The sequence below is a fragment of the Bos indicus genome, chromosome 17, assembly GCF_029378745.1.
Source record: "Bos indicus isolate NIAB-ARS_2022 breed Sahiwal x Tharparkar chromosome 17, NIAB-ARS_B.indTharparkar_mat_pri_1.0, whole genome shotgun sequence".
NCBI lineage: Eukaryota > Metazoa > Chordata > Mammalia > Artiodactyla > Bovidae > Bos > Bos indicus.
In genome coordinates, this window is record NC_091776.1 from 53,634,641 (window position 1) to 53,662,560 (window position 27,920).

General features: G+C 49.4%; 2 protein-coding genes, 1 non-coding gene and 1 pseudogene across 9 annotated transcripts in view; 1 reads left to right on the plus strand and 3 right to left on the minus strand.

Annotated features, from left to right (window-relative positions):
* The first annotated feature begins 1,213 nt into the window (after nt 1–1,213).
* Nucleotides 1,214–14,046, plus strand: MORN3 (MORN repeat containing 3). Of its 7 annotated transcripts, none has more exons than XM_070769519.1 (7): nt 1,214–1,512; nt 3,773–3,928; nt 6,516–6,673; nt 8,249–8,408; nt 11,471–11,554; nt 12,063–12,366; nt 12,544–14,046. In XM_070769519.1, the coding sequence occupies exons 2-6, from the start codon at nt 3,784–3,786 to the stop codon at nt 12,329–12,331; spliced, it is 816 nt and encodes a 271-aa protein (XP_070625620.1). In that variant the 5' UTR covers nt 1,214–1,512; nt 3,773–3,783; the 3' UTR covers nt 12,332–12,366; nt 12,544–14,046. The 7 variants fall into 7 exon arrangements, with proteins under 7 accessions (XP_070625620.1, XP_019833595.2, XP_019833592.2 ...); XM_019978033.2 differs by having other exon boundaries at nt 1,225–1,512; nt 12,088–12,366; XM_019978035.2 differs by lacking the exon at nt 12,544–14,046 and adding an exon at nt 11,008–11,192 and having other exon boundaries at nt 1,233–1,512; nt 11,861–12,203.
* A 518-nt stretch (nt 14,047–14,564) lies between these two features.
* LOC109570913 (6-pyruvoyl tetrahydrobiopterin synthase pseudogene) lies at nt 14,565–16,801 on the minus strand (annotated as a pseudogene).
* Nucleotides 16,802–17,489: 688 nt separating this feature from the next.
* Nucleotides 17,490–27,920, minus strand: part of LOC109571127 (calcium release-activated calcium channel protein 1) — a 39,896-nt gene continuing 29,465 nt past the window's right edge. Inside the window, exon 3 of the mRNA XM_070769523.1 lies at nt 17,490–18,505. Coding sequence (XP_070625624.1) covers nt 17,900–18,505 — 606 coding nt within the window. The 3' untranslated portion in view covers nt 17,490–17,899. The remainder of the gene's footprint in view (nt 18,506–27,920) is intronic.
* On the minus strand, nt 25,057–25,128 carry TRNAE-UUC (transfer RNA glutamic acid (anticodon UUC)). The gene has a single exon. It is a non-coding gene; the product is annotated as a tRNA-Glu (tRNA).

The following is a 27,920-nucleotide window of genomic DNA, read 5'->3' on the forward strand; positions in this document are numbered from 1 at the left end:
AAACAAGTCAGAAAGTATATATGGAGATTCCAGTTTTAAATAGGGTGGTTCAGGGACTTCTCTGGTGGACCAGTTGTTAAGAATCCACCTTCCAGTGAAGGGGACTCAGGTTTGACTCCTGGACGAACTAAGATCCGACTTGTAGGGCAGCTAAGTTTGAGAACCATAACGAAGACTCAGCACAGCCAAAATGTAAGAGTCAGACACGACTTGGTGACTGAACAACCACAACAATATATAGATAGATAGATAAATACAGGATGATCCAGAAACTCCACGTTGAGATGCTGCTGCTGTTGCTGCTGCTGCTAAGTCGCTTCAGTCGTGTCCGACTCTGTGTGACCCCATAGACGGCAGCCCACCAGGCTCCCCGGTCCCTGGGATTCTCCAGGCAAGAACACTGGAGTGGGTTGCCATTTCCTTCTCCAATGCATGAAAGTGAAAAGTGAAAGTGAAGTTGCTCACTCGTGTCCGACTCCTAGCGACCCCATGGACTGCAGCCCACCAGGCCCCTCCGTCTATGGCATTTTCCAGGCAAGAGTACTGGAGTGGGGGTGCCATTGCCTTCTCCGCCACGCTGAGATGATGTTTGAATAAAACCCTGGAGAGCAGGGAGTGAGCCAGGCTGCTTTCTGGAGGAAGATATGGCCTGCCTGGCAGAGGAGACAGAAGAGGCAAAGGCCCTGAGACAAGAACATGCCTAGCATTTTCCAGGAACAGTAAAAAAGTAAGTGTGAGGTTAGAGCAGAGTGGGTTTGGGCACACAGAGTAGGGGACAAGTTCAGAGAGAAGGGAGGGAGGCAGGCAGATGACACAGGGCGTTGAAGCCACGATAGTCACTATGGCTTTTACTCTGAGTGACCAGGGGAGCCACCATAAGGAAGTGAGCAAGGAATGACTTGGACCGACTTGTGTATACCTAAACCGGATGCATCTTGCAGGGTGAAGGGGCTATTTATAGTTTCCTTCTGCTGCTCAGAGGAGTCTAGTAGACCACCATACAACGAAGAGCAGGTGTAATGTTGATCTATCCTTCAAATCTGTCCCTTTGTTTTTTCAATTAGGCAAAAAAGCTTGTAATCCTTTTCTGCCAGGTTCGGGCGTGGTATTTGCCAAGGGCAACCCGGGGCAGGAGGAAAGGCGAACCTCCCAGGCACACCGTGCCCAAGCTCCGGGATATGAGGTCTCCCGGGCTCGCCCACCTGCCTTTGGCACCAGGGCTGTGCACGAACTGGCACTCGACCTCCACGGGCCCAAAGACGTCCTTCCTCGTCGCGGGAGGGTTTGCAGTCTTCCCCATCCGCGGGCCCGCGAGTTCAGTCTCAGCAGGAAGGGGCGGGCCCTGCCGGTTGGCTTTGCAGAGGCCCCGCGTTGCCATAACGACCCCGGCCGGGCTCTGGACGCCAGAGCATGAACCGCAGGCAGCGATAGAAGCTGGAGGCTGCGGGCGGCGACCCCATCGCTGTTTGCCAGGGACTCCAGATCCAGACTCCGCCCCCCAGGAGAGCGCAGGTGAGCGGTCGCAGGTGTGACGGGGAGGGGGCGAGCGCCTAACCTTCAGCCGTCTGAGCCCCTCTCGTTCCACCTTCCCTGGTGGTAATTATTGTTACTTAGTATCAAAACAACCCGAGCAGAGCCCGCATACCGCGCTGTAAAACTTTTTTCCTGGCCACGCTGCACGGCTTGCGGAATCTGACCAGGGAGCCCACCAGTGCCCCGGCAGTGAAAGCGCCTATTTCCTAACCATTGGACTACCGGGGAATTCCCCAAAGCTTTCTTTTCTAATCAGAAACTCTATGCATTAAGACCACAGCCTCCTCTAGGGTAGAATCTAAGTTCTTGAAAGTTAGGACAGAGGATATGTTACACTGATGAAGGGTAATCATCCAATGATGTAAGGAAGTTATTAGATTTTGGATTCTCTTACAATTCTGAGTAAGCCAAGGAGAAAGTGTCAGCTTGAGGCTAATGTGACATTAACACCTTTCTTAACATTTGCCAGTCTCAACTGTAAGCCCCAGTATCTAGCTAAGGCTTAAGAAATGATCATAAAATCTCTTTCTTGGATAAAAGTATTGACTTTTAAAGTGAATTAATTTCAATATAAAGACTAATCATGGACTGCCCTGATGGTCCAGTGGTTAAGACTCGAAGCTTCTAATGCAAAGAGCATGGGTTCGATCCTGGTCAGGGAATTAAGATCCCACATGGCCAAATATATATTAAAAAAAAAAAAAAAAGATTAATCACAGTACTCATGGTACACGCAAATGGGAGGAAAAAAAAAAAGAAAAACATTAAATTTAGGACCTGAGACTGTTTCCCTCTGCCCAGTTCATGCCCTGGCTGTTTTCCTTGCTTTGAGTGCCTTTCCCAATTCCTGGGCATGATTGTCAAAATACATACTAGCCAGTACAGTTGGCCAGCTTAGTCAGATTCCTGAAGGTCCCTGCTGTGTCCCTACAGGGAACTCCTTGATGGACAGGGCCCAGTACAGAATGAAAATGAGGCCCTGGCTCAGGAAGTATTAGGAATTTTTAAAAAGTGACAGCAGAGCCAAGACCAAGCACATACCTTTCTAAGGACTAGGTCCTATGCAGCTATTCAGGTTGAACATCTGTGATGCTGGCCCTGAATGGGTGGATGCCTGGAACACCATGATCTCCTGAAACCTGCTCAGCCTTGGGGTCATACTCATTGGTCAATAACTCTGCCTGCTGATGGTTAAATAGTTCTCTGCACTGGGCAGGGAGGGTAGGAGAGCCCTTGTCTGATGGAAAAAACCTAACCAAGCAGACAGGAAGAGTACCCAAGCAGAGGGCAGAGGTCAGAGGTAGCAGGATGATCAATCGTCCTGGTGTGTCTGGAGCTGTCCCAGTTCTAGCTCTGAAAGTTCAATGTCCTAGGAAACCCCTCAGTCCCAGGGAAACCGGGACATGTGGTCATCCTAGAGACAGTATCGTTAGTTGATGGGCTCTCCTGACAGCTCACAAACCCCTGCAAAGCCAGCCCCTGTGCTTTTCCACCAGAGGCAGGACCTGGGGCCTAAAGTGCTAGATGCTGAACCAGTGGTGGTAATGGGATGTCCCTGGGGGCTGTGCCACAGGGCTGTCTGCCCACCCAGACAAGGGTGGCCTGGCTAGGTCCCAACTCCCCTGTAGTGGGTCCCAGTGCTCACCACTCCAGCATCCACTCTGATTGGTCATGAGTGAATGAAGGTTAGTTGTTCAGTTATGTCCTTTGCAACCCCATGGACTGTAGCTCATCAGGCTCCTCTGTCCATGGAATTCACCAGGCAAGAACACCGGGGTGTGTTGCCATTCCCCTCTCCAGGGGACCTTCCCAACCCAGGGATGGAACTCAGGTCTCCCACATTGCAGGCACATTCTTTACCATCTGAGCCACCAGGGAAGCCCCTGATTGGTCATACTGGCTATTAATGTGACTTTCACCCTCTCCCCAGGGCAGCTTCTTCCTGATGTCATCACAAACCCCTCTGATCTACTGGTTTCCCTGGGTTCCATCCCAAGCAATTGTGCCATCAGGTTCCCCGCCCCAGGGGGCCCTTAGGGAGGCAAGGGAGGAGACATCCGAACATCAGTCCAGCACAAAAGAATCCCCCCCAAGGGCTGCTCATCTGCCCCGGGCATTCAGAACACACATGACTCACCCCACCTGACCTCAGACAAGTGTCTTTCCAGGAAGTCCCAGGGTCCCAGCATTCCTTGGAGCAAACTGAACTCCTGATGTTCCTAACCCTTTGGCCCCACAGAAGCAGCCAACATGCCTATCTTCAAGTGCCCGCAAAAGTCGGAGCCCCTGTGGAAGGAGTGGGACCAGAAGGCCCAGAAGAATGGACTGAGGCACCAGGTGTTCGCTGTCAATGGCGACCACTACGTGGGCGAGTGGAAGGACAACGTGAAACACGGTAAGTGGGGGCTCAGGGGTGAGTGTGGGGTCTGGGCCACGGTGGACCCCTGGGGCCAAGGAAGCAGCTTGCAGAGCTCACTGGGGACATAAGATATATCACCGAGAGGTGAATACTGACTAGGACCAGCCAGGGGCATCCTCATGCTGGGGCTCTGAAATCCAACTCAACCCTGGCTTCAGGTGAGCAGAGGGGCCAGCAGGGAACAAAGCTGTCTTTAGACACCAGCCACAGCCTCAGCTGGGACTCCCAGGACATCAGCTCATTCTCTACCCTCTGCAACTGCACTAAGCATGGAGCTGGCTAGCAGGAGGAAAAGGTGGCCTCCAGAAACCACCTTGCAACTGGGATTCTGGTCTTCAAGCTCAGTCCTTCAAACCAGCAGGGGGCGAAATAGGATATCTCCCACCACATCTCCACCCCGCAATAGCTGGGGCTCCCAGGGTGGAGTATGGACTCCTTGTGACACAAACTGAGCCCTGAAGAAAGAAAAACAGAAAAACAAAGTTTTTATTAAAAAAAGGTGTTATGGTTTCTCCGTCTAGTCTTGCAATTCCAGATTCTTGGCTCTTGGCCACTCTTCTCTCCTGTTTTCCTGCGTTAAGCTTGAGTTCATAAACCTGGGTCAATCTCAGCTCCATCAACTGACCTTGAGAGGTCTACTACACCACTCTGAGCCTCAGTCTCCTCATCTGTAAAATTGGAATAATACATTTCTGTTAAGATAAGAGATACCATCTATCAAATATGTAGCCAAGGATCTGTGCAGAAGGGGAACTTCTTGAATGTTCTCTGAGGGCTGAGCACAGCACAGGACATTATTCAGACTTTCCTTGTCCAAGAAACCCCCAAAAGTTGAACCCACCCTGCTCATAACACAACACCCACCCTCAGCACTGACTTAAATACCAGGTTTTACGCAGCTGCCTGGAGCTCTTTGTGTAGTTAAGGATGACTGCCTGTGTGTTTCAGTCTTTGTGGGAAGCCTGTGGTGTGGACAGAGCCCTGGACTAAGAGTCAGGATGCTGGAGTTCTAAGCCTGGCTCTATTACTGAGAGGCTGTGTGACTTTGGGTAAGTCATTTCCCATTGTCTGAACTTGGCTGCCTTACTTGTGATATGACCTTGCAGGCTGGTATAAACAACTATTCATCCCCTACAGTGTAACTGGACCCTGCCTCAAGGGCAAACATCAATGATAGCATCTTTTCTATTTTCAGGCATTGTCCTAAGTATTATACATATATTAATGAATTTAGTGTCCAGAACAACCCCATGAGATCTTCTTGTACCCATTTTACAGATGAGGAACCTGAGGCCCAGAGAGTTAAGTTACTTGCACTAGATCAAAAAGCTGGGTTTGTTCCTGAGCTACCAAGGACTGAGACACAAGTTGGCACGCAGAGGTACTTCCCACATATTGTATTCATCCCTTTGTTTAACAAATATTGGTCACCTCCAACATGCCAGGCACTGTTCTTCTGTGCTGGAAATAGAGCAGTGAACAGAACAGACCAGTCTGTGCCCTTGTGAAGTGTACATTCTCCTGGAAGACACAGACAGTAGACAATACATGATAAATAAATGAATGATCTATTATGTTAGGAGTTGGAAATGGCAACCCACTCCAGTGTTCTTGCCTGGAGAATCCTAGGGGCGGGGGAGCCTAGTGGGCTTCCGTCTATGGGGTCACAGAGAGTCAGACACGACTGAAGCGACTTAGCAGTAGCAGTAGGAGTTGACAAGGGATGTGGAAAGAAATAGAACAGGGTAAGGGGTTAAAAGTAGCTTATATTAATTTTTTTCAATATTTATTTATTTGGCTGAGCTAGGTCTTAGGTGCAGCATGCAGGATCTTCAATCATTGTTACAGCATATGCGGGATCTAGGTCCCTGACCAGGGATGGAACCTGGGTCCCCAGCATTGGGAGCGAAGAGTCTTAGCCTTTGGACCAGCAGGGAAGTCCAGAAGCTTATATTAAATAATTTTAAGTGAGATGGTCAATGAGAAAATGATTTTTGAGTAAAGACTTGCAGGAGGTAGGGAGTGAGTGAATATTTGGGGAAGAGTTTTCCAGGCCAGAGGAGAAGCAGGTACAAAAGCCTTGAAGTGGAAGCATATCTGGTGGGTTCCAGGAACGACAGGGCCACCAGGAATTGGAGGGCAGAATGGAAAATGGGAGTGGAGGACACAGAAGGGGTTGGAGTATAATAGGAGGAGGTGGGTCTCCATGTATAATCAGGAGAACTGAAGAAATATGCAGAACATTCTCCAGAAATCCTGACCATCTGGTATATACACTCAGTATTATTAAAAGATGAAGCTCAAACACCAAAGGGGAAAATTTCTGCTTGGTGTTTGCTCTATGGGTTTGGCGTCAGGGCAAAGCACTGTAGAAATAGACCTCTCTTGGAGTTTCTCTGGATGCTAGGGAGAGGGTGGTCTACGTACGAGGTAGATACCCCTCTCAGTCCTTGAGAACTGTCCAGTCCAGATGCCTGAGGCCCAGGCAGACAGAGCACCTGTTTCCCCACACCAGCCCCATGAAGGCCATGTTTGCAGTGTTGGCCCATCTTTGTATCACCAGGGAAAGGAACACAGGTCTGGAAGAAGAACGGAGCCATCTATGAGGGGGACTGGAAGTCTGGGAAGCGAGATGGCTATGGCACCCTCAGCCTTCCTGACCAAGAGACCGGAAAGTACAAGAGAGCCTACTCAGGCTGGTGGAAAGGCGATAAGAAATGTGTGAGTGGTTCCCATCATGCTCTGGGGTGTGGGCCAGGCTGAAAGAAGCCTTTGTGTGTGTGTGTCTGTGTGTGTGTGTGTGTGTAGGGGGAGCAGTCAGAGAGGCCTGGGAAAAAAGGGAGGGGGATCTAGGGGAAGAGAACAGGGTTCTGCGTGGGTGGGAGAAGGAAGGGGTGGGGGAACCATCAAGACTTCTCAGAACAAAAACCAGAAACAGGAAGCAGGAGAGGGCCCAGGGAGGAGCCCATGAAACCCTGTGGCTACAAGAAGCCAGCCAGCCTGTGAGGGGCAAAATCTCCTCCCCCACCTCCCCAACTCATTTCCTGGCTTTCTTTTCCCCTGGCATCCCTTTCTGAGAATACCCCTTCTGTTGGGACTGGATAAGAGGTGGGGGGCGGGTGGAAAAGTGAGAGCAAGAAAGAAAGCAGACACTACACCCTTTGCCAAGAGAAGAAGGTCCTGAGGGCTAGAGGGCAGCCAGAGGCATGCCCCCAACCCATAAACACCTGACTCCTCACCACAGGTCATGGAGACAGATAATCATACAGTACTGCTATTGAACAACTGCTATTATGACCCTGGAATAGGATATATTGTAGAACTCCACATCAACATTGTCATCATCATCATTATTATTTTCCTCTCACTGATGAGGAGACATGCTCAGAAGGGTGCAGCAGGTGAAGTGCCTCACCTGGGGTCACACTTCTGGCAAGTTAATTGCCCCAGGATTTCATGATCTCTGCTCTCAAAATGTTTCTTGGCCAGTGGGGGACAAAGATCCCCAAATAAATAATTTACATTGTATAATATGGTGCTAGGATTGAGGTTTTCACAGAAAGTCCAATGGAAGTTCACTGAGAATTCAGGGCAGGCTTCCTGTAGAAGGTGACACCATAAGATGCAAGGTGTTAGGGAGTAAAAAAGGAGGAGGGGAAGTAGCAAAGGCTGCAGAAGTTGTTAAAGGAAGGAAATATTAAACAGCAAGGTGTGTCTACCCACAGGGGTGGCAGAGAGAGGAGGGGTAGGAGGGGGGCCTTGAAGGTTATGTGGGGGATCAGGATTTTTGAGAAGTAGCCTTGGGATGCATAAGCCAGCCCCTTCAGGTTTGATCTGTGGGGACCCCATGGTGACTCTCTGCGGTCGCATGATAAGTGCTCATGTTCATTTTTCTGGGGAGAAAGTCCATAGCTTTGATCTCATTGCCAGGCATCTGCGACTTTTAATAGGGTCAAATCAGAGTTGGGAAGACAGAATTAACGTGATCAGACAGGCCATGTAAAAGATCCTCCCAGCAGTCATATGGCAGATGCATGGGATGAGGGGGAGAACGGGAGAGTGGAGGAGGAAGATCAGTGAGAAGGGGCGAAATGATGGTGGGCCGAAGAAAGGCAGTAGCACAGGGTAGCGGAAAATGGAAGGCCTGGGAGATTTTACAAAACAGGACCGTCAGCTTGGATGTAGGGCTTGCAGAGGAAGGAGGGAAGAAGCCTAGGTGTTTTGGGTACCAGGGAGGATGGTGGGTGTTCCCAGTGCTGTGGGGCGCCGTGAACAAGAACATCTTCGTGCTTTCAGGGCTATGGGATCCAGTTTTTCGGACCCAAGGAGTATTATGAGGGTGACTGGTGTGGCAACCAGCGCAGCGGGTGGGGCCGCATGTACTACAGCAACGGAGACATCTACGAGGGCCAGTGGCGTAACGACAAGCCAGAAGGGGAGGGCATGTTGCGCCTGAGTGAGTGTCCAGCCCCGTCCCAAAGGCCTGCTGGCCACGCCCACTCGGCCACCCGCTCCAGGCACAGTCATCCGGGGCCCTGCAAGGCCGGGCCCTGGCCACGCCCATCGGGCCACGCCCCCGCATAGCCCAGCTGGGGATGGGGGGTTAAGGTGAACGACAGGAGACAAGACCTGGTCCCTGCCCTCGGGGAGTTTATACTCTAAAAGGGGTACCTAGCAATAAATATAAAGAATTAAGACTTTGTCTTTTGGTCCATAGTAATCACACTGCTACTGCTAAGTCGCTTCAGTCGTGTCCGACTCTTTGCGACCCCATAGACGGCAGCCCACCAGGCTCCCCCATCCCTGGGATTCTCCAGACAAGAACACTGGAGTGGGTTGCCATTTCCTTCTCCAATGCATGAAAGTGAAAAGTGAAAGTGAAGTCGCTCAGTCGTGCCTGACTCTTAGCGACCCCATGGACTGCAGCCTACCAGGCTCCTCTGCCCATGGGATTTTCCAGGCAAGAGTACTGGAGTGGGGTGCCCCAATCATAGCCCACACTTAGGCAGCCCTGAGTTCATTATATCTACACTACAATTCTGTACCGGAAGCTGACTGTGGCTCAGATCATGAACTCCTTCCTGCAAAATTCAGACTTAAATTGAAGAAAGTAGGGAAAACCACTAGGCCATTCAGGTATGACCTAATTCAAATCCCTTACGATTATACAGTGAAAGTGACAAATAGTTTCAAGGAATTAGATTTGAAAGACAGAGTGCCTGAACAACTATGGACGGTGATTGGTAACATTGTATAGAAGGCGGTGATCAAAACCATCCACAAGAAAAAGAAATGCAAAAAGGCAAAATGGTTGTCTGATAAGGCCTTACAAATAGCTGAGAAAAGAAGAGAAGCAAAAGGCAAAGCAGAAAAGGAAAGATATACCCATCTGAATGCAGAGTTTCAAAGAAGAGCAAGGAGAGAAAAGAAAGCCTTCCTAAGTGAACAGTGCAAAGAAATAGAGGAAAACAATAGAATGGGAAAGACTAGAGATCTCTTCAAGAAAATTAGAAATACCAAGGGAACATTTCATGCAAAGATGGGCTCAATAAAGGACAGAAATGGTATGCATCTAACAGAAGCAGAAGAGATTAAGAAGAGGTGGCAAGACTACACAGAAGAACTATACAGAAAAGATCTTCATGACCCAGATAACCATGATGGTATTATCACTCACCTAGAATCCATAAATTTAGCATCATTGTCCCTCCAGACTGTGACCTGCAGAAGGACTGGGACTGTGTCTGTTTTGTTCCCCACTGTTTCCCCAGTGCCTGCTGTGCAATAGATACTCTTGGTGAGGACACAAACCAGAACCTAGGCTCCTGAAAACTGGGGAGGGTTAAGGCAGCCACTCTGTCATTCTTAATCCTCCCTGCACCCTGCTCCCATTCCTGATTTTAGTGCGTACCTCCTACTAATAGCAGGCATTTAGTGAGCGCCCGCTGTGGCCCAGCGCAGGCTTTCTAAGGCTTGGAGTTTGGAACCAGCTCTTACTAGTTGTGGGACCTTGGGCAATTAACCTCTTTAAACTCCCTATGCTTCAGTTTTCTCAACTGTAAAGTAAGGGGAAAATAAAGCTTACCCAAAGTTATTGTGAAGATTAAGTGAGGTTTATATTTGTAAAATGCTTAGCATGACATAGAATAAATAGTAGGCGCTCAGTATCAGTACATACTTGTATAGCAGAGCTCAGCAAACTATGGGCCAAATCCAGCCCCGAACATGTTTTTGTAAATAAAGTTTTGTTGGCACACAGATGTGCTCATTCACTTATGTATTGTCCAATGGCAGAGGTGGCCATCTGTGGCAGAGACCCACAGTGCCCAAAATCCTATCTGCTACTTTGCAGAAAAGGTTTGTTGATCTCTGATCTGGAGTTTATCCAGTACTTTTCTAAGTCCTTTTTGTGTACAGATTCATTTAATCTTTACAATAATTTAATGAGGGAGGTGCTACTCTGGTCATTTTACAAATGAGGAAACGAGACAAAATGGCTGCATGACTTGCTCAGGGTCACACAGCTCATAAGTGTCTGAGCTGAGACATGTTAGATTTATCATTATTATTTTTACAGCATCACCACCATCCGATAGGAAGTGGAATTGATTCCCAGTTAAGAGCAGGGTCTCCTGGGATGAACAGGATTTGGTTTGAAACCCTTCCTAGTTCTGCGACCTTGAGCAAATCAATCAAATTTCTGGAGCTTTTCAAGTTTCATGTATAAAGTGGAATCCTTTATCCTTCACAGAACTGTTTTTGTGAGAAGTGAGGTCAGAAGCAGCATGGAATCGGCACAGAGTAAATGCTGGAAAAGCACTGCCTGTTAGTATCATTAGCTATATTTTTTTACAGGCAGGAAACGGTGTCGCTTATCTAAGTTCAAGTAGGTAGTTGAGGTGAGGTGATATGTGAACCAGGTCTGAAACCACTGGCACCCCGGGGCTCTATGGCTTTCTGGTGGGCATGATGTCTAGCTTGCCGAGTGGCAGAAAGTCCAGCCAGGGGGGGAATGTGGTGGGCCAGCACCCATGACCCTCTGTCTTTCCCCCCAGAGAATGGGAACCGCTATGAAGGCAATTGGCAGAGAGGTGTGAAGAATGGGTCGGGGCGTTTCTTCCACCTGGACCATGGTCAGCTGTTTGAAGGCTTCTGGGTGGACGACGTGGCCAAGTGTGGCACAATGATTGACTTCGGCCGCGACGAGGCCCCCCAGCCCACCCAGTTCCCCATTCCTGAGGTGGGCAGCTCTCTGCAGGATCCTGGGACCACACCCAACCTACAGACAGGAAACAGCAGCCCCCCGCCAGCCACACCCAACCTGAGCCCAGCCCAGTCAGGAAACCTACAAGGTTTTGTTTTCAGTCAGGGCATCCCCAGGGAGACTGGCAGTACCCCCACAAAGCAGGCAGCACCCCCAAGGCTGGCAGCACCCCCACAGGGCAGGCAGTGTCCCAAAGGCTGACAGCCTGGGTCTTCTCCACACTCCCCAGACCAACCCCTGTTACTTCCGTCTAGGTCAAAATTCTAGATCCCGACGGTGTGTTGGAGGAAGCCTTGGCCATGTTCAAGAAGACAAAAGAAGAAGGAGATTGATGCCAGGTGAGAGGCGGGCATACCAGCCACCCTCTGATGTGGTCTGGGCAGCTCCTGGGCTCTTCTCTGACCAGGAGGGATCAGGGGCAGGACCACACAGGACTTTGCCTCCAAAGTCCTGCTGGTCGTTTTTGCTTCCTTTTCTTGGAATCTCTTTTCCTTGGGACCTCTGTGGTGGTTCTGTGCGTAAATAAGAACCTGTGCTCCCAATGCAGGGGGCACAGGTTCAATCCCTGGTTGGGGAGCTAAGATCCCGCATGCTACCTGGTGTGGCCAACGAACAAGCAAACACACACCCTCTTTTCCCTATAGACGTCCTGCCCAGATCCTCCCACTGTGGCCTTATGGGATTGGACTCAGTGGTCTGCTCACCCGAGTGCCCTTGAGTACCGATGTTTGCCCCGGCCCTCTACTTGCCCATCTGTCCTGTGGGGCCTTGTTCCGTGCAGTCCCTCCTGGTGGGTATAAGTGGGGTCGAGGAGAGAGCACTGGTACAGCATCTTTGAAATGCCAGCTCCCAGCACTCCTCGCCCTTGCAGAGAGAACACCAGCGCTTCAGGAGGAATTCAAACCGGAGTCACCCAACTGCTCGGACCGGTGCAGCTCCTGTTGGAGGAGCAAGTGGGGACACACCCTTGGCACCTTCAGAAGGCACCTTACTCCTTCCAGCACTGGCTCATTCCTTCCCAGGAGGAGGCCAGTGCTTCTCTCCCCTGCTGGCCTTGGGGACCCTCTTGTTACTGTCTTTTTTCTTGGACCTCATCTCTGAGTGCACCAGAATAAAGGAGGACCCTGGTGGCAAGAGCCGGGTGCCTAAGGTGGGTGGCGGTGGCGGGGCGGGGGGGGGGGTGCGGTGTGTGTGTGCAGGGTCCCTCGGGAAGGATTTCAGGTGGAGAAGTGAAATGTCCGCATGGGCCACATGGACTTCCCTTGGGGCAAAGTGGGGTGGTGCTGCCAGGTCTCTGATGAGATAACTGATCTCTGTCTCATTCCAGAAATGAGACAGAGCCTGCATCAGGCTCCACTCGTCACTTAGATTCGGCATTGAAACGTGACCTGGCTTCTCACCCTAACATAGGAGGTCCCAACCTTGGAATCCCGTGGGAGATGTAAAAGCTAAGAACACCCAGATTCCACACCCAGAGAGCCTCATCTGTCTAGGATGAGGCCTGGGCCTTCCAGAAGTTCCCCAGCTTGACTCTAGTGTGCAGCTGGGGCACAGAACCTCTGACTTATTGGCTTTGTGAACCTAAGCAAGTGACCTCAGTTGCCCTGTCTGTAAAATGGGAACCTCAGAGATCTCATGGGGGTGGGGGTGGGGGTGTTGTGATGATCTTCTGGCAGATATAAAAACAACAGATAACATGAGGTTATTGAGGTGAGTTGTAAACAGATATCCACGAAAGGCTTTGCAAAATTTTGCACAACATTCCTGCAAGATAAGAGCAACTCTTACATAATGTTTATGAATAGGAGTTCTGCACTCAGACTGCTGCAGAATGTGAATCCCAGCACTGATTTCTTAGCTGTGTGTTCTTGTGTATGTCACCCACCCTCTCTGTTCTCCAGGTTTCCTCTCGTAGTCTGGGACAATAATAGTACTTACCATCCAGAGTTAATATGGTACTGGAAGAATAGAATAAGGTGTGGTTCTAATCTGAGGGTGATTCTGCTCCCCTTCCTTCCCTGGGACATCTGGCCAAGTCTAGAGACGCTTTTGGTTTTCACAACTGGCAGGGAGAGTCTTACTGGTACCCAGTGGGTAGAGGTTGGGAACCTGCTGAACATGTTATAATATAAACACTCCACAGAATTCAACCCAACCTCACTGGTGTAAAACCATGAAAGAACCCTGAAATATCAGTGTTCATAAAGCCCTTGGCAAATGCCCACCACATAGTAAAGGGCTCACAAAAGCATTCACTGATATTATTGAGATTCTCTCTGCCATCAGAACCCTAACCAGGTGGCCTAATCCACAGCAGGGTTCTCAGTCGGTACCTCTGAGGCCGGGAAGCTGAGCCTGGTTGCCTCTGGGCACACCATTAACCAGATACAGAGCCACTCACTGCCAGGCCCAGTGCTGACAGCTTTACACGAGTGCTCTCTCGTGATCCCTCAATGACCTATGAGATGTCCCGCTATTATTCATGTCATTTTAGAAGAAACTGAAGTTCAGGGAGGCTCACAAGTCACCAAATTAGAAAGTGCCTGTGCTTAACCTTAGGCCTGTCTGCTCAGTTGAGAAGTGGCGGTGAGAACAGTAGCAATGTGTATAGACTTTTTTTTTTAAGAAGAAGTAGGGTGTGTTCTTGTTTATGTATAAAATCTCTAGATGGGATCAAAATATACTGGTAACTGTGATTATCTTTGTGGAGAATTGGGAACCTGGAAACAGGGGAGCAACAGCAATTTTTCACTGCTGTTATTTGGAACCTATGAACATATTACCTATTCAAAACATCAAATTGAAATTAAAGACTGTTCTTTTAACTGTCCATGTTTCCCTCACAAGTTGCCTGCATTTGAGTACCTGGAGTGTTAGTTACAGAGAGATTCCAGGGAATTCCCTGCAGGTCCAGTGGTTAGGACTTGGCATTTTCAAGGCAAAAAGATTCCAGAGACATACCCAGACCAACTTAAAATGGAATCCGCAGTAGGGCAGATTCCAATAGATTGGAAATCCTCCTTTTACAAGCCAATCTGATGATTCCTGAGTTCAGCCAAGTTAAGAAAAGAAAACCAAACACTCAGGAAAAACTCCACCCAGACCACAGGTCTCTGCAGAAGCAGGGAGGTAAGAATCTCAGAGAAGGATGGAAGAAGATGCCCAGGTTTTCTCTGGGGAGCCAGTGATTTTTCACACAGGGGTATCTGCTCCACCCTACTCAGTCCCAGTCAGAGGGCCATCTGGGGACAGAACAGGGGGTGGGTCTTGGTACATGTGATACAGGACGGAGGCTAGAAGCTGCAATAGCAAAAAGAAGGGCTCCCTTCCCCACTCAGCCCACCAAGCTGCTGTTGGCCACGTCCAAGTTTATTCAGAAGGACAAGAGCTTAAGGAAGGCCACACATGTGCATGCGTGCTAAGTTGCTTCAGTCGTGTCTGACTCGTTGCAACCCCATGGACTGTAGCCGGCCGGGCTCCTCTGTCCATAGGATTCTCCGGGAAAGGATACTGGAGTGGGCTGTCATGCCCTTCTCTTGCAGATTCTTTACCTACTGAGTCACCTCGGAAGCCCATGCTTTCCTCCAAGAACTCTCACTTCATTCGGTCAGAGCACTTTGTTTTTGTAAAACCACTTTCTATGTCAGGGTTATGGGACAGAACAGGGCTCTCAAACTCAAAGGCCCTCTGGGGCCAGACAAATAACATAGGAAGCTGGGCTGGAGTTATACAATAGGGAGTGGTGGGGGCTGTGGCAAATTCATTTCCTGGGAAGAAGGAGCTGCAACTCAGCTCCTGTTCATTGAGGCTCTGCAAGAAGGCAGGCCAGTAATGCCACTGCTGGGTCTTCCAGTTTCTTCAGCAATGTCAGAATCAGCCGATGTAAGATTTCTGGGAGTGTCTAGGCTCCAAGCCAGACTTACTTCCAGGTTTGAATTCTGCCCATTACTTACCCTCTTTAGATAGCAATTTCTTGTCATCTGCAAAATGGAGATAAAATTCCTGCCAAAATGCACAACCTGATCATAAAAATGAGTAAATACCAGAGAAACTAGATGGAGGTTGCATTCTACAAAACCACTGGCTTAAACTCTTCAAAAATGTTATTAAAGAGGACAAAGAAAGGCTGTTCCAAATTAAAGATGACTAAAGAGGGACTTCCTTGACCATCCAGTGGTTGAGACTTCACCTTCTACTGCAGGGGGTGCAGGTTCAACACCTGGTCGGGGAGCTAAGATCCCACATGCCTCAGGGACGAAAAACCAAAACATAAAACAGAAGCAATGTTGTAAAGGCGACCAAAGGGATATGACAACTCATTGCAACGCATGATCCCGGATGGAAAAATCACTGCAAGAAAGGACATGATGGCGATAAGAGCAAAATTGACAATGTTGTATCAGATAACAGTATCGCATCAATGTCAAATTTCCTGAATTTGAGCACTGAACTATGCTTATGTAGAGGAATGTGCTTGATTTTAGAAGGAAATCTGCAACTAATGCATATGGTTCAGAGGGAAACACATATTGTCATCCTCACTATTCAGTTTTGGTATCTGCAAATCTGTCTGCTTGCTGAGGTCAAACAAGGTGACCCTCTGCCTTAGTTTCAGCTCATGATGTAAACATCTATCCTTTTCATAGCCTATTTAGCGACTGGGGATGAGGGGACGATGGGGCCCCCTGAGCCACCTTCCCCACAGGCCTTCCCAGTTGTCCCAGAGTCAGTAGTGGCGCATAGCCATGGTAGAAATGCGCCCAGTGGCGCTTGGTCACCTGTCGGGGGGCTGCCGACACATCCCCCCTGCCACCACCCACCTCCACTTGGAGAGGAGAGAGAGACGAGGGGCAGAGGGTTTTAAAAGCCCTCATATTTTGGGGGCTTTTAAAAGTTGGTGATTTCACTATTTATTTTTTTTTGCTGAAGTGATTTTAATCTACAGATGAAAGACTCTTTAAATGATACTCAGAATACATTACAAACTTGGTTTTAAATTAGATTTGAGTCTAGAACAGGACTCACTCACAATGACTCCAGAACACAATGTGGAAGTGCAACAGTAAGGTGATGACTTCTTAATTGTTCAAGGGGATAAAGATCTTCAAATATGGATGGAAATTAATCTCTAAGAGTTATTCTCCTTTATAGACTACAATATTACTGTCGGTTTTATATACTTTTACTTTATAAAGAACTCCCACAGGAAGAAATTTCTGGAGGTTTTCCCAGATATATACAGCTACATTTTCTGTTGTGCTTACAATGTCTGCAAAATATGGCACATCTAGATCCAGATTCTTATGATCAAGGGGCTTCATGATTGCCTCCTCCATATACTTTTTGAGGTCAGTCAAATTCATGACCATTCCTGTAACAGGATCAACCTCTCCATGTACTGTCACCACAACTTTGTAATTGTGCCCATGGCCATTTGGGTTGTTGCACTTCCCAAATAATTTCAAGTTTTCTTCATTACTAAGAGATTTGCCCGGGGCTCCACAGCCCTGTCCCCACCACCTGTGGAGGGCGCACCCCACCTGTGGAGGCGGTGGGTCGCGCTGAAGGAGGCGGGACACTCGATTTCACTATTTAAAATGACCCCAAAGGGTAGCAACGAAGCACTGTCTATAGTGTTCGGAGCACAGGAAGAGTGACATGCCTTACGGGGAACATACGTGTGTGTTACAAATAAGTGACATGCTGTTGTGATAATGCATAAGTTCAATGTTATTAAGGTGTCTTTAAAAAATATCTTTTAAGTAAGGTGTCTTTAGAAAGAAACAGGCAGCGAGTTCCCTGGTGGTCCAGTAGTTAGGACTTTGCCTTTCAATGCCCACAGGGGATGCAGGTTCGATCCCTGGTGGGGAGCTAAGATCCCACATACTGCCTGGCCAAAACACCAAAACAGAAGCAGTACTGTAACAAATTCAATAAAGACTTAAAAAATGGTCCATATCAACAGCAACAAAAAAAAAAAACTAAAAAAAAAAAAAAAGTGTCCAGATGCTCGCAGGAACCTAACCCCTTTCTCTTAGGAGCAGTGGTTCAGCATTCAATTAATTCAGTGTCCTGTAACTATAAAGCAGAACAACTGTGAATGATAAGAGCTGCCTACATAGACATTTCAGTTACTGCTCATGCAACTTTTTCAGATAGGTTGGAAATATCCCAAAACGTTGAATTTTTTTTTCGCTTAGAGGCTCACCTGACTGATCCACCGGGAGAAAGGCCAGGCAGTTCAGACCCAACAAATACAGACACAAGAGGAGGTGTCCCTTATGAGTATATTTCTGTGTTCACACACGCGCACACGCACACAACTGACGCTGAACGGAGTGGGAGGGTCAAGACGGAAAGAACAGGAGGCATCCAGGTGGTACCTGCTCGGGGGAGGAGAAGGGACAAAGGGAGCGTTTGTCCCCGCTCTGGCTCTCGGTGGTGGCCTCTGAGCAGGAGGTGACCCTGGAGCTGGAAGAACAGGAAGTACTTATTCTCTTAGAGGAAAGTTTCAAAGTGCAGTAACTTCTCTTTAAAAAAAAAAAAAGCCTCTTTCCTCCACTTTCTGCCCCTCCCTGACGAAAGCCCAGCCCCCTGCACACGCTGTCCTTGAGGCTGGGGCAGGACAAGGTCGTGGGGAAGGGCGTAAGGCCAAAGCTCTGAACTGCCCAGCCCAGGGAGGCTTAGGCATAGTGGCTACCCGGGGTCAGGGGGTGGTCCCCTCTGTGGTCTAGCTGGTCCTGCAGGCGGGCAAACTCGGCCAGTTCGTTGAGTTCCTGGAACTGTCGGTCTGTCTTATGGCTGACCAGTGAGCGGTAGAAGTGGACGGCAAAGACGATAAAGATCAGGCCGAAGGGGACCATGATGGTGGTGGAGGCGATGGCGGCGGCCTGGCCTGGGGTGATGCCGCCGGTGCTGCTGACGTTGGCGGCCGCCCCGGCGGCCGGGGGTTTGCTGGTGGGCCGCAGCTGGCCTGGCTGCTTCTTGAGGGGCAAGAACTTGACCCAGCAGAGCAGCACGACCTCGGCCAGGAAGAGCAGCGTGCCGATGACGGTGGAGAAGGCCCAGGCCAGCTCGATGTGGCGGTGCATGCGCTCGTGGGGCGACTCCTTGACTGAGTTGAGGTTGTGCACGTTGCTCACGGCCTCGATGTTGGGCAGGATGCAGGTGCTGATCATGAGCGCAAACAGGTGCACGGCCACCAGCACCGTGGTGCAGGCGCTGAAGGCGATGAGCAGCCCCGGAGGGTAGTCGTGGTCAGCATCCAGTTGTACCTCCACCATCGCCACCTGCGGGGAAGAGCGGGGAGAGGGGGGCTGAGTGACGAGGACCGTCACAGCTCAGAGGCTGTCCTCCCGTCAGGCTCTGGGACCCTGGGTAAGTCACTGTGAGGCCTCTCTGAGCCTCAGCTTCTGTTATAACGGGGATGATAGACCCACCCACTTAGGGTTGAGAAATGGCAGAAAGTACTGATAAAGAGAAAAGGCTCAAGGCCAGGCTGCCTGGATTTGAATCCCAGTTCTGCTACTCTTGAGCTGTTGATCCTTGGGAAAGTCACTGAACCTCTCTGAGCCTCAGCATTTTTATTTGTAAAACAGGGACATCATATCAGTTCATAGGCTCATTTTAACAATTAAGTGAGAGTTCCTAGTACTGGGCTTCCCTGGTGGTTCAGACGGTAAAGAATCGGCCTGCAACACAGGAGACCTAGATTTGATCCCCGAGTCAGGAAGATCCCCTGGAGGAGGAAATGGCAACCCACTCCAGTATCTTGCCTGGAGAATTTCATGGACAGAGAAGTCTGGCAGGCGACAGTCCAGAGAGTCCCAAAGAGATGGACACAACTGAGCAACTAACACTTTCGGTACATGACAAATACCCTCCAAATAGTAGTCACCACAAATGGTTAAAATGGTAAGTTATATGTAAATTTCACTATGACTAAAAAAAAAAGTTAACATTAATGAAAAAAGGCACCCTCCCTATTGGAGCCACACTCCCATTCCCAAAGAGAGGTTTCTTCTTGCCTTGCTTCTGGGCATAAGAAGAGGCGTGGGGTGAAGGGATGAAGGCCCTCCCAGGTCATACCAGGCCCTTTCTGAGAACACAGAGCACCAACCACAAAGGAATCAAGACAGGCTTCCCAGAAGAGACGGGCTGTGACAGGGCGCTGCGGTGCAGACTGCAAGCCCTGAGGCCATCTCCTCCTCCAGCCCCAGCGCTGGGCTCAGAGCCCCACGGCTGACATACTAGCTGCTCCCCAGTTCCTGGAGACCTGTGGATCCGGGGTTACCAGGGGCATGCTCCAGGCCCCGCCACCCACCCCCTCTCACCTGGGCCTTGCAAATCACCCCCATGTAAAGAAGCCAGCTCATCAGATCTGGGCTGGGAGAAGCGGGTGGTGGGCACACTGCCAGGGGCTGCCTGCCGAGGCCAGAGACTGGGGCGCAAGTGCCAATGGCAATACCATTAAGGAGAATGACCCTTTATAAAGGGTTTGCTGTGTATGTGCCAAGCTCAGAAGGGGGAGGTCTGAGGCTAAAATGTACCCACAAGCTCCTGCCCTGATCCCTCCTTATTCCTGGGGAGGGAATGGGCTCCTTCCTTCCAGCTTTCTTGTCTGTAATACCTGGCCCTGTCTGCTTTCATTTCTTGTACCTCCTCAGCCTTCTGAGGCCTGGAAAGGCAGTGTGGGGCAGTGGTTAGGAGCATGGGCTCTGGAGCCAGGCTGCTTGCTTCAAGCCCTGACTCCTCTGCCCTTTATTACGCTGTGTGACTCTGGCAAGTTCCTTCAACTTTTTGAGCCTCAGTTTCCTCATCTGTAAAAAAAAAGAAAAAAGAAAAAAAAAGGGACTATAGGGGCAATTCCCTGGCACTCCAGGGTTAGGACTCAGCAATTTCACTGTCAAGGTTTGATCCCTGGTCAGGGAACAAAGATCCTGCACGCTGCACAGCATGGCTGAACAAACAAAAAACCCAGGGACTTCCCTGGTGGTCCAGTGGCTAAGACTCCACACTCACAATGCAGGGGCACTGGGTTTGATCCCTGGTCGGGGAACTAGATTCCGAGTGCCACATGCCAACAGTCTGCATGCTGCTACTAAAGATTCCATGTGTTGCAATGAAGACTGAAGATCTCGAGCACCACAACCAAGACCCAGTGCAGCCAAATCCCAAAACAGAATACTAGGACATAACTCAGAGAGTTGTGAGGACGGAATTAATCCCACATCAAATCCTTGGGCTTCCCTGACAGCTCAATTGGTAAAGAATCTGCCTGCAATGCAGGAGACCCTGGTTTGATTCCTGGGTTGGGAAGATCTGCTGAAGAAGGGATACGCACTCCAGTATTCTTGGGCTTCCCTTGTGACTCAGCTGGCAAAGAATTTGCCTGCAATGTGGGAGATCTGGGTTTGACCCCTGGGTTGGGAAGATCCCCTGGATGAGGGAAAGGCTACCCACTCCAGTATTCTGGCCTGGAGAATTCCATGGACTATTCAGTCCATGGGGTCTCAAAGAGTCGAACCAACTGCGTGACTTTCACTTCACTTCAAATCCTTAGTGCCTGGCCTAGAGTAAACCCTCAATAAAAGGAGCTTTATTAGTACTGTTGTAATTCAGTTTAAAAACTTCACTCCCAATCCCAGCATCTCTATATGAACCCCCCCTGCCTGGGCTGGGTTTCTATCCCCCAACCTGAGCTGAGGACACCAAAGCCAAATTGGCAAGCCTGAGTTTTGGCTCCAGAATCACCACTGCTTCCCCCTGGGTGACCTTGGTCAAGAATCTTCCCTTTGTCTCTGACAAAGGAGGGGATGTGGCAAGATTAAGGTCACCATCTAGAGCTGATATGGGGTCAGATACTTTGAGAATCTGGTGAAAATACTGGATATTTCTTAAGACACCCAGGTATATATAGTCATAGGACTTTTCAGACAATTTCAACAGGATTCGCAGACTTTTGTCTTGGAATTCCCACAATTGATGGTTGTATAAACTTCTCAGCCCAGGAGTTTGTAAAATGTTTTAAGTTCACATAAATCTGGGGCAGTGCGCCATGAGGATTTGGGCCATTTTTAGGATCACTGGTGGCCTAAGGCCAATGCTGAGATTTCTTAGCACTTAGGGCATCAGGGCACAGCAGGTTAAGGGCTGTACCCAGGCTCCCTGGTCTCTGTCCTCAGGCCTGACCATGCTGGAAAAGGGGGGCACCCCCAGCAGGGCATACCTCCTGCCTCCTCCCCACCCCTGGCACTTCCTCTTCCTGTTTTGGCCTGCTGCCCCGGAAGCTGAAACTAGAGAAAGGACAAACAGGAGAGCCAGCTGCTTAGCTGCTCTAGGCCCACGGGCTGTTGTTTCACTCACTGGAAATGTCCAGACCCATCAGGTACATGGGGCCCAGAGCTGGGTGCCTATATGGGGAGGGGAGGGGGAACATGCCAACATATACAGTAACCAATCTGTTCCCTTAAACCTGGTATCTCTACCTCTAGAGAGCCATTAAGAGTAAACTGAGTCCTCCACTGGTGAGCTCTCAGTGCCACAGGGGTTGTTACAAGGATTCAACAGATTAATGAATAAAGCCCTTAGCATAAGACCTGGCATGCATATATACATCTATATTACACTTAATAAAGCGTCAGTGATGGATACATGTATATGTATGGCTGAGTCACTCCGCTATACACCCAAAACTATCACAACATTGTTAATTGGCTATGTGTGTATATGTGTGTGTGTGTGTGTTAGTTGCTCAGTCATGACCGACTCTGCGACCCCATGTACTGTAACCCGCCAGGCTCCTTTGTCCATGGGATTTCCCAGGCAAGAATACTGGAGTGGGTTGCCATTTCCTCCTCTGGGGGATCTTCCCGACCCATGGACTGAACTCACGTCTCCTGTGTCTCCTGCATTGGCAGGCAGATTCTTTACCACTGAGTCACCTGGGAAGCCCATCAATGATTATTAGCAACACTATTATTACGTTTTCACAAATGAGGAAACTGAAGCTCAGAGAGGTGAAGTCAGCAGTCCCAAGTGTTATTCTGCTGCTGAGTGGAGGATCTATACTTAAGTCCACTTAGCTCTAAAGCCCGTGTGCAAAGGGGTTAACAGCATTTTCCTCACACCTGCTACTACAGACTGAATGTCTGTGAACACTCTAAATTCATATTTGAAATCCTAACCCCCAAGGTGATGGCGTTAGGAGGCAGGGCTTTTGGGGTGATTAGGTCATGAGGGTGGCACCCTTGCGATAGGATTAGTGCCCTTATAAAAGAGAACCCCCAGGGACCCCCTCACCACTCTTGCCCTGTGAGAACACAGCAAGTAGTAAGACAGTGTCTATGAACTAGCAAGTCAGTCCCTTACCAGATGCTGCATTTGTTGGCACCTTGATCTTAGACTTCTAGCCTCCTGAATGGTGAGAAATAAATATCTGTTGTTTATAAGCCACCCAGGTTGTGGTATTCTGTTTTAGCAGCCCAGACAAAGACAATCACCAAGGAGATTAAATGAGGTCTTGACATGTTTTTAACAAAGGGCCAGCCCACAGAAGGTACTCAATAAATCTCAGTTAAAAAGAAAAACACAGGGCTTAAAGTGGAAGACGAATAGCTCCTGGACGCCCTCAGCTGAGGCTGGTGAGAGCTGACCCCACATTCTGTCCCCTAGGGAGGGGGAGGGGCTCAGACGCCCTACTCTGGACCCAGTCTGCCTCTTTCTAAGGCTGTCCCTGCTAGAAACCCTGGGTAGAAGGAGAATGTGTGCCCCCAAGCACAGCTGACCACCACAGCGGGACAGGAACCACCCTTGCCACACCATCTGTCACACCCCAGAGCCAGAACACTGCAGCTGTTGGGACACACCTGGCCAGGGGACGCTAGAACTTCCCCTGAGGTCCTAAGCTGGGAGGAGGGGGTTAGGTAGGCTGGGCAGCTCAGCGTGCGAACTGAGCTCCTTCAAGGAGGAGGATGGGCTCCAGAAGAAACCCCATCAACTGTGCTGGGCCCTACAGTTCCTGGAACTTGACCACACTGGCTGGCTCTAGGTACTGTCCCCACCTGGGGGACCAAGCTCCATGTCCTGGCGCTGTGGGAAGGAATGGCTGACACAGATCAGGTCTCCTGATGAGAACTGTTCATAAGCAGAAAAACGACTGCTTTTTTCAGAATGTGTCCCACTTGGGAAATCTCCCCAAGAATAGGGAGGGTAAAGCCAGGAGGGCCTCGTGGAATCTGGCAGGCGACTCCCAGGGCCCCAGCTGAGTCCCAGAGAGATCAAATCAGATCAGATTGCAAGCAGCTTCGCAAGGTAAATATAGCCAGAGTGCTGGGCCGTTAACCCAAAATAAACAGCTCCCAGCCAGCCACGGGCCTGCTTAAACCTGGACACATGGGTTCTAAAGGGTGAGGAGGGGTAAGGGACCCCCGGCCCCACGTCACCCTGGTCCGTGGACCTCCGATACCTCCCTCCCCCGCCCCCCACAGGGACATCAAACCTCACCCATGGGCTAAGAGGCACCTGTGATCCCAAGAAGGGTAGGGCCTGGCTGGCTTTGCCAGGTGTCTGCCTACCACGCCCGGATGCCAACTACCTCTCCTCACTCTTGCTGGACTCCCTGGAGACCCCCTGCCACCTGGTGCCTAGAAGGCTGGGCCCCTCGGAGGCAGCCCTCCCATGCCTGGCTCCACCCGGGTGCCCAACAGCTGGGAGACATAACTCTGCCTTCCCCAGCCTGCGCTTCTCCTGATCACTCAGGCCGCCAAGCCACAGTCACCCCGGGTCACCCAGGGCCATCTGAGCCTGCGGCCCCCACCTCAGATGCAAACCATCTACTAAGAGAGGATCGAGCGCTCCTCTAAGAGTTTACAAACTTTTCTGACCACTACAGCACAGTATTCCAAAGGTTTCCATAAATAGACACATACCCACTTATAACAGAAACAAGTTTCCCCAAACAATAATTATCTTTAAAGCATGCTAATCCAGTCTACTCTTACAACACATGACACATGTGGCTGCTTTCTATTTCATTCCACTCTTCTTCCAATAAAAATTAAAATGCTGGTTGCGACTCACTTTTTGTCATGAGTCACTAACAGGCTGAAGCTGCAGGAGGGCGCAGAGAACAGGCCTAGTCTTCCTGTTCATCCGGCTAATTTTGAGCACCTCCGGTCTCTATCTCTCAAGTAACCTCTGTTCCAGGGCCCTCCAAGTGAGGATGGGGCCATTCATTCAATCATGGACATTTTTTTTTTTTTCCTTTGGCGGTGCTGCGAGGCTTATGGGACCTCAGTTCACTGATTGGGGATGGAACCTGCACCCTGAGTAATTCAAGAGCCAAGTCCTAACGACTGGACTGCCAGGGAATTGCCCTTATGAACTTTTTCTGAGAACTTACTATGTGCCTGGAGGATCTTGTGGCTCTGCTGGAGACAAAGAAAGCAGGAAGACAGACGGAAGAATCCCTGCCTCAGGGAGGATGACAGGCACTGAAGGTGTAGGCAGGTATTTTCAGACGGTGATAAGCGTCCATCCACTAACGCTCCTCCACCACTGCACTTGCCGAACACGTTCTGAAGATGTAACGACATGTCCGGTTTCCTCCACTCTACTTTCCTGCTTCTCTAGCTTCCCTGCACTTCCCTTGTCCCTCTAGGGGCCTCATGAATGTTAAAGGAATAAATGAAGGTCAGACTTGACCCAGCGTCTCTAAAGTGCCTGAAGATAATCCTATGTGATCCACTGGAAACCAGAAGGCCATAGGAGAACTCTCATGACATTCCTTTTTTTAGCTCATCCTTTAAACTTTTCAATACTGTGTCTTTACTTACTTCAGTTCCCCAACCAGGGATTGAACCTGGGCCCTGGCAGTGAAAGTGCTGAGTCCTAACCACTAGACCACCAGGGAAGTTCCTATGTACCTTAAAATAATTCGTTTATTTTTAAAATTTTTATTTTTTGGCCATGCTGTGTGACTTGAGGGATCTTAGCTCCCCAACCAGGGCTCAAACCCGCAACCCCTGCAGTGGAAGCGCAGGGTCTTAACCACTGGATTGCCTATGTACCTTTTAATACTCACGCTTTATTAGCACTCATATCATACATTACCATATATCTATGTATGGATTCTAAGTCTAATGTTGACAATACTTTGAGTGGGGTGTGCACTCAAAATGCTGGAGACCACCGCCTAGACCAGGGGTCGCCAAACTGGCCTGCAATGTACTTTCTGCAAACGAAGTTCTACTAGCACACAGCCACGCCCACTCACTCACCTAAGGTCGGTGGCTGCTTTCAAGCTAGAACAGAACTGAGGACAGGTTTCCCCCTGTAATGTATCTCTGAAACCATTCAGCTGAAATGGCCTAAAGGGACGGAGCAATTACCTTAGGAGATATTTTGCTAACATATGCACAAATAAACTGAGATTAAAGCACTGGTGCTCAGACATAGCTCAGAGCTCTGACAGCTTGATGCTGAGATGCTGAGTGTGATTCCTGGGAAAGGAGCTTGGTGGTATCAGTCTTACCCCTCAGGGCGCATGCTGCCTCTATAACCGCTAGCTGCAAACCAAATGCTGCGTGCTATTTTCAACTTTCACCATTTTTTGGTAAAAGTAAAAATTCTCTTTGGGTTTCTTTCGGGCTAGTGAAAACAGGTACAAATGCAGGTCTTCTGTAAAATCGAGGAGGTGTAAAGTGAACTTGTGAAAAGTGGTGGGGGGGGACACCTGTAGTTACCACTGAGACCATGTGGCCAGCAAAGCTGAAAACATTTACTTCACAGAAAAAGGTGGGCCATTATTGGGTTAGATCAACGCTCCTAAAAAGGAATGTCAAACCACGGTCCCAGAGGATTCTCCTCTGAAGAGTTTGTGGTTCTATCAGTTTGGGGCATTCCCTTCTGGGAAGCATATTAAAGGCCCCCTGAGAAGAATTTCCACCAGAGAGAAACTTGCTCTTGGTTAAATTTTCTCAGAAGTTTTAGGGCTTCCCTTGTGGTCCAGTGGGTAAGCCTCTGTGCTTCCACTGCAGGGGACGTGGGTTAAATCCCAGGTTGGGGGACTAAGATCCCCCATGCTGCACAGCCTGGCCAAGAAATTTAAAAAGTGCAAACTGTCACAGTTTTTATTAATATTATTAATTAATTTATTCATTGGCAGCACTATGTCCTTGGACTGCAAGGAGATCCAACCAGTCCATTCTAAAGGAAATCAGTCCTGAATATTCACTGGAAGGACTGATGCTGAAGCTGAAACTCGAATATTTTGGCCACCTGATGTGAAGAGCTGACTCACTGGAAAAGACCCTGATGCTGGGAAAGGCTGAAGGTGGGAGGAGAAGGGGACGACAGAGGATGAGATGGTTGGATGGCATCACCGACTTGATGGACGTGAGTTTGAGTAAGCTCCAGGAGCTGGTGATGGACAGGGAAGCCTGGAGTGCTGCAGTCCATAGGGTCACAAAGAGTCGGACACGACTGAGCGATTGAACTGAACATGGCATGTGGGACCTTAGTTCCCTGGCCAGGGATCGAAACTGCGTCCCCAGCAGTAGAAGGGCGGAGTCTTATCCACCAGGGACGCTCCATAAACTGTCACAGTTTTATTTTTCCAAGGGAACTGCTTCCCAACACTGATTACCACAGTGTCATCTTGGGAAACCCTAGAACTCTCCTTCACCAGCCCTGGACCCAGAAACCAGCAGAGCTTAACACAAACCCTGGCTGAAAACCCCAGACACGTGCACAGGCACTTGTGAAGTTTTCCAAAAGGCTTCTCAGCTAGGCAGGGAGTGCCTTTCCCTTGGGGCATTTAACAAAATTCCATTTATACCGACTCAGCGTACAGAGGGATCCATCTGTAAGACTTCGAAGACCCAGTTTTCAGCCAGCTACATGGGACATGGTGAGAGGGTGATTGAGTGGAAAAGGCTCCAAGTCAGACAGACCATGGCTTGAAATCTACTAGCTGGATGATCGCAACCTCAGTGAGCCTTTTAGTTTCCTCACCTACAGTACATACCTTTAAGGACTGTTCTGAGGATTAAAAAATGAATGGAAAAAAAAAAGGTCCAGGCTCATGCCTGGTGTTCAGTAAATAGTAACATCATCAACATTATTCAAGAATTCATCATGGGACTTCCCTGGTGGTCTAGCGGTTAAGAATCAGCCTTCCAATGCAGGAGACTTGGGTTTAATCCCTGGTCAGGGAACTGAGACCCCACATGGTGTACTGCAACTAAGACCCAACTCAGCCAAAAATAAATAAATGAATAAACATATTAAAAAAAATTCATCATGGAACTCTTTTGCTCCAAAATCTTCCCTGGCTCCCCACTGCCTGTATCAGAAGGCCTTGCACTGTCTAGTTTGGAAAGAGTCACCTTCCTCTACTATCCCCGGACATGGCTTCAACTCCAGCCACACCAGACTCTCTGCCTTTCCTTCCCTAAGACCTTATCATTTCTCATCCTTGTAACTTTGCTCCTGATGCCTCCTCTGATAGAGGGTTCTTTCTCAGCTCTACTCCACCACCCTTAAGGCTTAGCTGGAATCACATTCTTCTAAACCAGTTAACTCTCATAAAAGCAGTCCTAGGAATTTCCTAGCAGTTTCAGTGCCGTGGGCCTGGAGTTCAATCCCTGGTCAGGAAACTAGGATCCTGCATACTGCTTGGCCAAAAAATAGTAGTCTCAACGT